The sequence below is a fragment of the Ixodes scapularis genome, unplaced genomic scaffold (assembly GCF_016920785.2).
Source record: "Ixodes scapularis isolate PalLabHiFi unplaced genomic scaffold, ASM1692078v2 PGA_scaffold0__279_contigs__length_252992795, whole genome shotgun sequence".
NCBI classification, from domain to species: Eukaryota; Metazoa; Arthropoda; class Arachnida; order Ixodida; family Ixodidae; genus Ixodes; species Ixodes scapularis.
Genome location: NW_024609835.1, coordinates 57,823,149 through 57,835,448, shown reverse-complemented (window position 1 = coordinate 57,835,448; position 12,300 = coordinate 57,823,149). Strand labels below are relative to the sequence as shown.

At 47.2% G+C, this 12,300-nt stretch overlaps 1 protein-coding gene across 1 annotated transcript in view; it reads left to right on the top strand.

Moving 5' to 3' along the window:
- Positions 1 to 8,539, top strand: part of LOC8027995 — a 38,873-nt gene extending 30,334 nt beyond the window's left edge. Inside the window, exon 2 of the mRNA XM_002410141.5 lies at positions 5,613 to 8,539. Within this exon, the coding sequence (XP_002410185.2) occupies positions 5,613 to 6,250 (638 nt within the window). The 3' untranslated portion in view covers positions 6,251 to 8,539. The remainder of the gene's footprint in view (positions 1 to 5,612) is intronic.
- Positions 8,540 to 12,300: the final 3,761 nt, after the last annotated feature.

Sequence of the window (12,300 nt, the reverse complement as noted above, 5' to 3'; positions counted from 1 at the left end):
GGCGAAAGCTCAGAGTCATCGCACCGGTGCCCAAGCACGTCGCGACGACGTGAGTTCTCAAATCGCTTTTGAGTTGAGCATTCAAGCTAAGGAGAAAGAAGGTGAAATTTTCATGGCCCCTTTAGGTCCGACCGCATGCCAACGCTCAACGTGGCATGCGGAACGTTCGTGCAACCTGTATATCGGACGCTGCGTATACGTCTGCGCAGCTCGGTGACTCAGCATTTTCCGCCCTGGTTGACAAGCGAAGCAAAGGTTTATAGGACGCTGATGTTCGTTGCTTGGGAAAGCGAGCGAATCGCACGAACGTTTAAATACGCACGAACGTTTAAAATGGCACCGCGGTCAGAAGAAGCTCGTTATCGGAATGGTCTATGTAGTATTTGTGAACTGCGCTTAGGTTTCGCATCCGAAGCGCTTAGGGCAGGCCTGCAAAATACAGCCTCGTTGGTCGCGTGCGAGGCCCAAAGATAAATCTCGCGACCTTTCGCCTTTTATGGGATAACATTCTTTGCGAAGGCAAGACTGAAAGAAATAGTCCGCTTTTATCCTCGTAATTTCATCGCCACAAAGAAGCTTCTGAATCAGTGGTGTTCTGTGTGGGTATACTTGGGCCAGACCAGGACCAGTACGCCTCTGTAATGAACATTCCGACCCGATATCGTTTCATGACCCCTTTAATAGCGGGGAAAATGTTTAATCGGCTCGGAGTAACTATGGTCGTTTAAAGGCAAGTTTTCTTTTGCGCGTGCCCGAAAGGAAAAAAACTCAAAAGAACTAGGGACACGTTGCATTTCTTATCCTGAAGAACTTAACGAGGTAGAGACCGGATCGGGTCTTTAACGGTCGCGAGCGAACGAGACACTATATTTGCTAGCCAGGCATACGACAGGACCTGTTTTCGATGCAGTGCCGCAGCGTTCGCTCGCGACGAGCACGATTCGGCACTAAAGTCCACATTCCGCATTACCATGAGGCAGCCCGGGACACAACTGACCTTCTGCGAGCGTGGCTTTGCATTTTCAAAGAAGTCATGATTACCTTTGCGGACCATCTTTCCCTCTGGGCTTATCTCTGCCTCAAGAGAGAGATCGACTCTTGTGGAGGCAGGCTCGGTATTTTCCAAAGCTTCGATTTTGTTTCTTTTTATGGCCTGCTGGAGCTTTCTGAGATGGAAATCCGTACCGAGCATTATTTAATAGACGTCGCGCGGATTCTTCTCGGGCACCCGTTTTTTTTTTAATTTCTTTTTAGCCGGTGTGTGTAATCTGAATACAAGCTTTCTCGTATTTCAATATTATTGGGTATGTCTCCCTTTCTTTGTGTGTGTGTGTAACGTGTGTGTACCTGTGTGTACATGTACCTGCGAGCGTGAGGAATGCTGTTTCGCTGACCGGCCATGGACACGAATGCGAGTGTTCTAACTTTAAATTTATCGGAGCGGAAAAAAAATCGGCTGCAAGGTGTATTTGAATGCCCTCTCAAGGAACAAGTTTGAGAATCCGGAAGTATGGTGTTGCGTTATCGTGTGTACTGTGCAACCCTTTTGCAAAGGATTTTTTTTTTTTTACTTTAGCGGTAGATGCGTAAATTTTCTATTGAAGAGCTTCTTCCGATTGCTCCAGGCTTGTGCATCGCTGTACTTCACCTTCCGCGTCAAAAAATCTATAAGATGAAAATTCGGAATGTTGCCTCCTCTGGCGCTCATCAAACAATTTTAGTTAACCTGTTTTCAATGATGGTTTCTTCCAGCAAGAGTGACTACACGAGGCTGGACATACGTGTATGAGTGAATAAGGCCTTGGGCCCAAGCAGCCTTCGTGTCGCTCCATAAGGGGCTCGAATTTATTTCATGTGGCTATAAATTGACGTGTACTTATTGCCGTGAAACTCATCTTTTGCCTTTGTTCTAAATTCATTATCTCTGCTGGTGTTGCACCATATTATTTTGTTAGTTCGGCACGCAACTCCAGCCTCCCCTGGAAAAAGGCAAAAAAAAAAAAAAAACTTGAGCTACAAGAAATGTAAAAGTGTTTACAACATACAAGATCATCAGACTGCGGTAAAAAAAAATAATCATTATACGCGTACCAGAAATGACTGTTTGTACATTTATTAAAGGTGCCATGAGGAAATTTTTAAAACTGCCTAAGTATGGTGATAACTCACTCTGCTGGCTCTAAGCATACTGGATATCCCTAAATCATGACGATACGCGGCCGATATCCCTATTAAAAAAAAAAAAAAAATCAAAGATCGCAGCACACCGAGGTGATCTCCGGCGATGGGAGGAACATGTTCCTAAACCAGAGTCGCTATCATCCAATAACAAGCGAAGGATCCTCGCACCTCCGTTGCCCATACAGCCTGGCTGTATGGGCGCGCGGCCCGTTGCCCATACAGCCTGGACTACAATTCAACCCAGCGAGCGCGCAGTATTATGTTCTCCTCTCCGCGAAATATTAACATTTTCCGACTACTATTATTTGCTTTTATGGTCTACAAAAGCATACGCATTTTGTAATAACAGCGCTCGCAATGTCAACGAAATGTCACGTTTTCATTGGTCACAGGTCCAGGCCGCGCGTCGTTATGATTTATAGATTCCTAGGATGCTTAGAGCCCGCCGAGTGAGTTATCGTCATATTTCGGCGGTCTCATTTGTCAAATGGAAATTGTGCTACACTCACTGATCCTGAAAGCATTGCAGTTTACTACTACAACTGCAATTACTGCATCTACTACAGGCACAACAAGAACAAATTAAGCACAGCGAAGAATGGAGGAACGATAGGCTAGCAGCGATTCTCTGGACCAGCCCCAATTGGGTTTTACGTACTGAGCATGTCAAATATTTCGACGTAAAGGCGGTGCCGATATAAGGCTTACACGCAAGCGCATGACAAGCTTGCGCCACCACCATTCCTTGCGATGGAATTGGGGAGTTTAACGTTCCCGCGTCTTTACTCCAACGTTCGAACCTGAGACGACCCAGGCAGAGCGCTCTTGTGCGCCCCCAAGCCTGTTTTGGAGATGGAGCTTGCTAATGCCTTTGAGGATCCGCTCGAATAGACCGATCTTACCAAGCATTCGACGCATGCGCGAGGCAGTCATAACTTTAGTTCACAGGAGGCAATCGGCAGTGCACGAGACTGTTCGTGCCCTGCACGCCCAGAGCTCCAGCCAGGTCGTCGCACGTGTAGAAAGACTACAGTTCCCTCGATGCATTGCGGCAGCGGTGGCGTAGTCAAGCTGGTTGGTGAGATCGATGTATTAAGAGTATCAAAAACTTACGAGGATTTCTCCCCGGGACAACGACCGAAGATAAGTGAAGCGCAGCTCGGAATGGCTTTTTATATGTTTCTTACAAGTTGATTGTCCAGTCACAAAGCAGACTTAAATTGGAATGCCGCGCTCGCACGAAAGTTGATCGATTGGCTTCGGAGGAGAGGCTTCATAAACTTAAAGTCTGGCGGAGCGACTACTACCGCGCAGCCGCGAGAGTTTGGCAAAACTACACAACAAATCGTACGGTCGAATTCTCCCACGGTAGTACGTGTTTTCTTTTCCATTTTTTTCTCTCTTTATTTGGCGTTGCCTGTGTGCCTGTGTATGGTCTTGTGAGCCACAGCCCCACCGAAGCCTAACCAGTTCACGGCACTCTTTTGTGTTTGCGTTCGTGTGTGCATGTCTGCTGTGGCGCGGCCCCACTTACGCCAGCGAGACATTGATGCCGCCCGGATGGAGTGCATCTCTTGTTTGTGGGATTGGAGAGGCTCGCGACCAACCTTGTCAAAATTGAAAGCACGTCAACTCGGAGCGTTCCGGTTTTTGGAGCCGAGTCGTCGAACTCGGATTATCCTAAATATAGGCAGCAGAACTTGCTCGTGTCCTCTCATAGCTCTTTGGGCATCCTGCGGCGCGCTTGGCGTCGCAACGCGTCACGCGACTTTAGATTTTAATCTGAAAGGCAAAAATGGTGGAGATTTGCTGTGCCAGTTTAATTGCGCTGCATTTTATGCACGTACAATAGGTAGCCTGATGGTAACAAGCGCTCGAGTGACCGGGAAAAACGACGCACTCACAACCTACTAACCCCCCCGTTACTGAGGGGAGTATAGCGGCAAATGTGTGTTTAGTTTGTTGTATGCTCCGAGAAACTGAGGGAGAGGAGGAGGCGAAAGCGCGCGGGGACGTCACAAGCGCCGAGCCCTGGTTGGGGGGATTAGTGGTGATGACTAAAGCTTGGTGCCTTTGTCTCCACTGCGCCCGTCGAACGCGTTCGAACGCGAAAGCCAAATGCCGGACCCCGGCGTTCCGCGTTCCACCGCGTTCGACGAGTCCAGTGGAGACAAAGGCAGCAAGCTTTAGTCATAACCACTAATCAGTCCAACCAGAGCTCGGCGTTCTGATGTCCTCGCGCGCTCTCACCTCCTCCTCTCTTTCAGTTTTTCATCGCATAGTCATTTAAGGGGTATTCACACCAGGGAGAAATCCCGGGGATTTCTCCCCGGCACGCGCGCATCACGAGACGAAACGCGAGGCTTTTGCACATGGCAAAGCCAGACGTTTTCGTCGTGGGATGCGCGTGCCGGGGAGAAATCCCCGGGATTTCTCCCTCGTGTGAATACCCCTTTACAGGATGAAAACGGCTGGTTCGAACGCACGGGCTCCAGCCAAAGGGATATTGCTTGAGCACGCGCTCCATGCCTTCCGCCGGGCTTGGTCTCCGCGCGCGCTTTCGAGGTGCACGCGGCGCCCCAAGGTATTGTCGAAGTTAGGAAGCTCGTGCTGGAGGGGTTACCACTGAAGCTCCTTCGTGCCGTTCTTATCTTGTCGGTGACTATAGTATAAAACGACGCCGAACGGGCGATCAAATTACCTGTGACTATTCGAACAATATTGGGCACGTTTTCGTTGGTGTTTCTTCGAAAACCGATTTTTTTATTGCTCGACCGAATGTTCGTACAATTAACCCCAACTTTCTTCAGTCGTAGAATTTTTGTTTTCATTCAAAATCTACTGCGCACAATATACGTTGATGGTCTAGTTGGTTACACATTGAAGATAGAAAAACAGATAGCTGCAAAGACAAAGGACAAATAGAAAACTGGACAGGACAAGCGCTTTTACTGTCCAATCTTCTATTTGTCATTGGTCTTTCGTCCGAACTGTTGTTGTGGAGCTTCTGTATACACTCTAAGCAATATAGAGCGTCTACTTTCCGGAAAAGAGTAAAAACTTGGAACAGTCAATCACTGCAATCTACGTGGGGAGATTGGCGAAGGACGAGCCTAAACATATGTCTAAACCCCCCCCCCCCCCCCCAAAAAAAAAAAAAAAAAGAAAAAAAAAGAAGGGAAAAACAGTACGCTGCGGCATTCAACATGGTGAAGCTTCATGATCAGTGCCACAGCGCAGATACTTTCTTGATCTCTCCCAAGTACTTTGCGGGAAGGTAGACGCTACAGATTCTTCAAGCTAGCATAGTAGAGCCAGTTTATCAATAAAAGAATTGATTGCGCGATGTTTTCGGAAAAGAACATGTTGTCTGATCGAGATTCGCCATCATCTACTGACCGTACTCTTCCTCTTCTGTCCTTTTCGTGCAGCGGAAGAACACAACCGGTTCCGCGAGATGGAGTTCTTCCTGCGGTCCACGCCGCAGCCTTTGGGCTTCCCCAGCCTCCCGTCGCCGTTCCTGCCCCGTATCAAAGTGGAGGTGCCTGACCCTCCCGACTCTCCTCTTCGCTCGTCGGACGGCTGCCACACCAACCTCAACAGAAGCTGCACGCCGGCTAGAAACAACAGCCGCCACATAAACACCGACGAGGAGCCCCTGGACGTGCGGATCAACCCGAGGTCTCCGGACGGCGTGTCCCGCACGTACGCTCGTACCGCCACCGGGGCCCCGGTGATGGAGAGCAACGGTGAGGTCGAGGAGATCGTCGCCAACGTCGAATTGGCCGACGACAGCTCTGCCGATGGCGCCGCCGAGGACCGCCGAGACAACGGCAGGACGGCCAACTTCGCGGCGGCACGTGCCCTCGCAGAACGCCAGCTGGCGGAGCTGCAGCGTCTGCACGCGGAGGAAGAGCACAAGCTCAAGATCGAGCTGCTGAAGAAACAGCACGCCGTCGCGGACTTGCAGCGGAAGTACTGGAGGCTCAAGGTGAAGGCACTGAGCCAGAAGGCGTTCCACGGAGACAACAAGGCTGTCGCCGAGGACGACTCCGATACGGCGGAATGAGGCTCAGCAGCTCCGTTTCAGGGTCATGGTCTGAACGTGGTCGGTCTTCTTGGCTGAAAAATGCCCGTCCAAATGGGGCCATTGTGTGTATCGTTACTTCTGGCCTGGTACGGGCGGCCTACAAGGCGAGCCTTGAGGGTTGCCCCTTACCGTTATGACTCTCAATCAACGAGCTAGTTTAACACCACATCAATGAATTCAAATGAGAAGAAGCGATCCATATGGGTGCCCTTGAAAAAAAAAAAAAAAAAAAGGAAGGTTAAACTCAACGTGGTCCTGCGAAAGAAAATGGGATTAGTCTGTGATGGTAGGGGGAAGTTGTGCCATAAGCCAAAACTTAATGTAATCGGCCACCTTTTGGAGGTTGTTCGATATGTTCCGGGAGGTTGAGATAAATGTAAAGTAGAGCTTGGGGTAGATGAACAAGAGCCTGTTGGTGCGAACAGGGTTCCAAGTACAAAGTGAGCGCTGTGCTACCAGTGTCTGAGATGCACCGGAGAAAGTCATAATTTGATACAACTTTTAATATTACGGGGGCTATACGTTTGTTTTGTACCGTATACCGATTGGCGTATCATCTGCGTTGATGTGCACTAATGAACTAAAGTGAGTACGTTAGGATAGGTGTTTCGTAACGCCCGTGCGAGACCAACGGGTTTGGCCCTTGGCACCAGGGCTTGTTGGCCAGCCGAGCAACAATGCTGCTCGGTTTGGCCGGCAGCTAAACCTAACTCAACTGCACACTGTAAAACGCCCCGTGTGTCTACACCCTGGAAAGGTCACTGAAAGTCAAGCACTCCAGTCTACGAAACAAGGTGATTCTAGTGAACTGCACGAAGAGATGATGTACATGACAACTTTAACGTGTTTCGGAACACTGAGTCTCTACAGATTAATGTTCAATGTTAGTTTATCGTTATGTTGAATCCAAACTCTTGACTAGTTCCGTCTTTCTATACGTCTTTAAACATACAGAACTCAGTGTCACCGAGAAACACTCAGGCGGAGAAGCAGTCATTATATTCTACGGAAGAACTCCATTTAATGTCAGGACCCAGAGAAATTTTCTATCCAGGAACGAAAGTGTGCGCTGGGACCATACGCTTCCAAAGTGTCATGCTCATTGTCTTAGCTCAGGTGGCATTTGCGTGTCAGGGTGTGTCCCTCTCTACCAAAATGATTGACCTCTTTTGCGCTTCTTGGAAATGCTGGGCGTGCAGATGTTTCTCGAGCGGTGTTGATTGCGGTAATTTTATTCCTGCGTTCTTTACAGTGACGTGGGCTCGCAGGTTCCTTTGCATTGCACTTTTTAACAGCTAAGAAAGAGTGTGTCGAGCAGTTGATCTGATTATCACTAGGCCCAAATAAGAACAACGGAGTACAAGCAAGGGGTCGCGGAGTACAATTATCGACACCTTGCGCTTCTTTACCTTTTCATTAATGACATTTTGAAAATCATTCCGGCGCTCAGCATTGAAACTGGGACGGGGCGCGTATGAAATCCATCGCTGCTATCATGACGTAATATTTGGTGTAAATTTAGTGTAATCACGAAGATCCCGAGACCGAGTCTTAAACTCTATTTTTTTCTCATTTATCGCCCTATTGGCCTTGACCTGTATAATCAAATACAGACAAAAAAAAAAAAAAAAAAAAAGACAGCACTTACATGTCGCTTTTTTTTCTCGGTCTTGGGATTCTTCGCAATTAGGCTGCTACCAGTGAGAACACTTAAGGGAATTACGAAGTCCGCATAACATTTTTTAAAGCAGATGTTGCCTTTAGGCCAAAATTACCCGCGCCTTCTATTCTAACAGTAGGGTCCTTTCGTTGATAGCAATAATTGGCGGCTGTTACACGTGTGTGTACATGCACATACGTTTTTGGTTGCTGTTCTTCTGGCAGGATTTACGTAGCTCGCGATAATAAATCGGTAACGATTCTAGATTCGAGTTAACATAGATAAACTGCAAGTATTTACACTTTTTGTTTTTGTATTTCAATGTACACTTGCGTTCTACTTATCGCCTCTCAGCAATCGGCACACTCGAGGCTGGCCCAGTACTCGTATAACTTCACATCGAATTATATATGTTCATGAAACGTGAAAAAAAAACTTCAGCTAAAAAGGCAACAACATGACAAAGGCTGTTTATGCAGAAAAAGTGCGTATTTTGGGATGTTGTATTCAGTTTTTGCAAGTTTATCAAGCTACGCGGCAAAAGCATTGGTCTGGTTGCCATAGCGCAAATATTACATTTGTAGGTAGGAAAAAAAAAAAAAAAAGACTTCCAGCTTTTCCATTTTGGTGAAGAAGGAAGACCAGTGGAGCTGTACAACGGAAAGTAATGGCCGGCCGCAAGTCCGCAAGCCAGAGCGAAAAGGCTGCCGCCATCTATGAGCGACGGCGGCAACCAGATACGTGCCTTGTTGCCGTCGCTCATAAATGGCGGTAGGTGTCAAGAGCTCGGTGTCTTAATTTCTTTGCGGGGGACACGATCCTGGGGAAACTAGCCCTTAACGGCTCCGCTGTAAAAACCGCTATCGGCAACCTGGGTTGCTTTAGTCACGCCAGTCGAAAGTTAGCTCATCATTCTTCACGGTGTCGCCAAAGTGCGAACCAACCGCCAACAATCCTGTCTTCAGTCAGTTTCTCGGTCAGAGTTAAGCGCATTACTACTTCTAAGTTCAAATATATTTTCGCGGATGATTTCTGCACTTGTTCTTTTTTGACAAACAACACGAAGCACGCTCGAAGAAAGAGCGACAAGCCCCTCCTCAGCTCACTTTTTACTGGTGATTAGTGAGGGTGTTGCTGCTGGTGATATGTTCCAGCGGTGTTGTTGATCTATAGCATCATGTCACCCTCGTGAATCAACGTGCCATATGGATGTGTAGGTGGCTAAAATGAGGCGTTGCATTTTGTATACTCAAGTTACGCGTTTTTGTACGTTCGTGAGAGGTCCGTTTGCGGCCCCGATCTTGCGGTGCTCTCTATTCCGCCAGAGTCAAGTAAGAAATGGGAAACGGTGGCGTGTCCCCGAAGTCTGGTTCACACATTTGCGTTTGACTGCGCTCTGCGCGTTGCGTTCCTCTCTAATGCCCGAGTGCCGCTAGAGTAACAAGCGGAAACAAACGACAGCGACAAGCCTCGAACCAGACACTTTCGGGATTTGACAGTCTTTGTAGAATGAAGGATGCTATGCTCAAACACGAGCATCATGCACGCGAGGGTATCTTTGGCAGGCTTGCAATCACTCGTGCTTACTTCACGAGCACCGAACGACTAAACGCCTGCAAAGGGTACCATCGCGAGCATGCTGCAAACTTTTGAGGCTTGTCACTGTCGTTTGTTTGTTTGTCGCTCTAGTGGGACTCGGGCATAGCCGCTTAACACGCTTTGATTATAATCCAATTTAAATGCAAAGGTGCAAGCGAGCTGTCCAGCTCGCTTGCACCTTTGCATTTAATTGCATTATAATCATAACCTTAAACTGCAAGGTTTCACCCTTGTTGGTGTTAGACTGGTGGCGGCTGATAAAACCTGTTTGCTCTATTGACGTCTAACCCCTGGTTAGATCAGATGGAAGAGCGCTCCACCTGTAATGAAGAGGTCCCGGGTTCGATACCCGGACCAGGCGGATTTTTTCGGTCGCGCACCAGTCACCTAGTTGTGGATGGAGATTTGTGTTTGTCTTTTGTCCCTCTTGTTTTCCTTCTCCAGGGATTATTCTCGTAACACGCTTACTTCATATTTTAAAAGTAACGCAAGGTGCGTCGATGCCGGAGGCACGTGCAACGTCCTACCCATGGGAAGATCATGGCGGCATAGTGCAACACTGAGCTAGATTTTAGACGCCATGTTCTCCCCAGAAGTGGCGCGTGCGCGCCACTCGTGCCAGTTTTCACAGGTTAGAGGGGCTTTCAACACGCTGGCACTGTGGCGCCATCTATTAGGTAGTCCTAAAGCCCCTTTCGATCAGCGTAAATGTTTCTATAGTCTTTTGCGCTTCTCTCTTTCACCGTGAACCTGATGTAACTCTGACAGTGTTATCAGCGACCATTCCTCGTAGATAGTGCTAAGATTTGATCGTGTTCTTTCATTGTTACCGGTTGCGAACTGTGTCAAACGCAAATGTGCGAACCAGCCTTTAGTGACCGCCAAGGCGCCAAACAAGCTCATTCTGTCCATCGGCAAATGCTTGGAACCAGTGTTTCGTAATCATTCAGCCCCCCCCCCCCCTACCCCCCCCCCTACCCCCCCCCCCCCCCCCCCCGCCCCCCGGAAAAATAACAAAAGTCTCGGCTCCTGCTTGGAACCCCTTTTTTTGTTGGATGGGCGCTCGTCTTGAATGTTTTTACTCGTTCGTGGGGAGTGTTGCATCCATGACAAATTTCCCGCTGTTTTTTTTTTTCCCCGTTACGTGTTCAACAAGACCAGTGAATGGACAGTGCGAGAGTGCCAAAGTGCTCCCATGCAGCGGGGCAGGAACGTTTTGGTCAGTATTGTGCGATGACTGTGATCTCAACTTTTCAACACTGTGCCAAAATGTGTTTGGTTTGTTTATTTTTTTCTCGGTGTATATAGCCGCCAAAACTTAAATAAATATTTCCTTTTTATTATGTCGCCGGTTTATGTTTGAGTGTCTGATTTCGAAGTGTCTGTCAATGTGGTGACGTTGGTCGTGAATTCAGTTGTTTTGATCAACAGAACCCGTCTGAATTGCCAGCCTGTTTAAGGTGAGTGATACAATCAGTACCCAGATAAGGTTTCTTAATTGATTTTGATTTTTTTTGCTCAGGGTTTATTTACGAATGAGAGGCGCGCCGGATATGAGAAGAAAGGATCTGTGGTAACACTTAATGACATTTAGAAGCAATATTCATCAGATAAAGCTTTTGTTTGTTTTTTGCCACGAGTTCAAAGCTGGTAACCTACTCGCACTTTGCTTATGTGCGGATGTAACATACAGTAGTTACGATTATTTAGTTTCCCTCCCGTGCTCTAAAACAATTAAAAATCTCTTCGGGAAGCCCTCTCAACAGAGAGCGTTTGATTGGGAGATTTTAGAGCTCATTCTGGAGACCTCATATTTCTCGTTTTCCCCTGCTCTCTTCTAAGGATACACTGCAAGTATGTGTAATTAAGTACGTATCTATTTATTTATAGCACACCTGTAAAGGTAGGGAGGTGGCTTTACATCATGGTCAACGGATATCACCAGCTATGTATTATGGTATGTGCCATACTTGTTGGCTACATGAATGTCCTCGAATTAAGAAGCAGAGTCGTGTAACAAATATAGCAGAAGAAAATAAAAACAAGATTATTTATGGCAGTCCGCTATGGGACCTAGTTTATTTGTTCGTTTTAGCGGCCAGCCTAGAAATTAAAGACACTGCATTCGACAGAACTCAATATGGTTACTCATTGAGGTACAGCTGATTGAGTAGCATGGTTCGCTGAAACTAAACTGTAGAGTACTGTCAAAATGAATAGTGTAAATTATTTTGCATAAAAAGGATTTAACAGAGAGAATAACTACCTGGCATGCCAATTCCTAAACATTGAGTGTGTTCAGGGAAATTAGGCGAGAAAGGCATTTCTCACGAAGCGCAGGTTTGCAGTAACCAGAGACTTTACATATCGGGTGTTTTACTGGCGGATTGCTCCCAAACACGCGACCACTCCAATTTCTTGACAAGAACCGGCGCCTTTGCTTTCGCAAATCATGCTGCATATTAAGCCCTCTTTAACTAAAATAGTTACTTTCTGCCAACTTTTGTTGCCACTGATTCTGTGAGAAACTCCTCAACCAAAAGAATTAGGGTGTCTTAAAACGCTCTACATAGTCTCGTAAATCAAAGGTTTCTGGTTGTTTCTCGTGTACACAGGCTCGACTCTATTTCTCTCTGAGTTCATCTATATAGATTTTTATCCGGCTCTATTTAAGAATGTCTTGGAAGAGCCTCAAGCACGCTGGTTGACGATTTTTTCTAACAAAGGCCTGCTTTTATAAGAGACATACCAATGGGTTGGTATAGTCTCG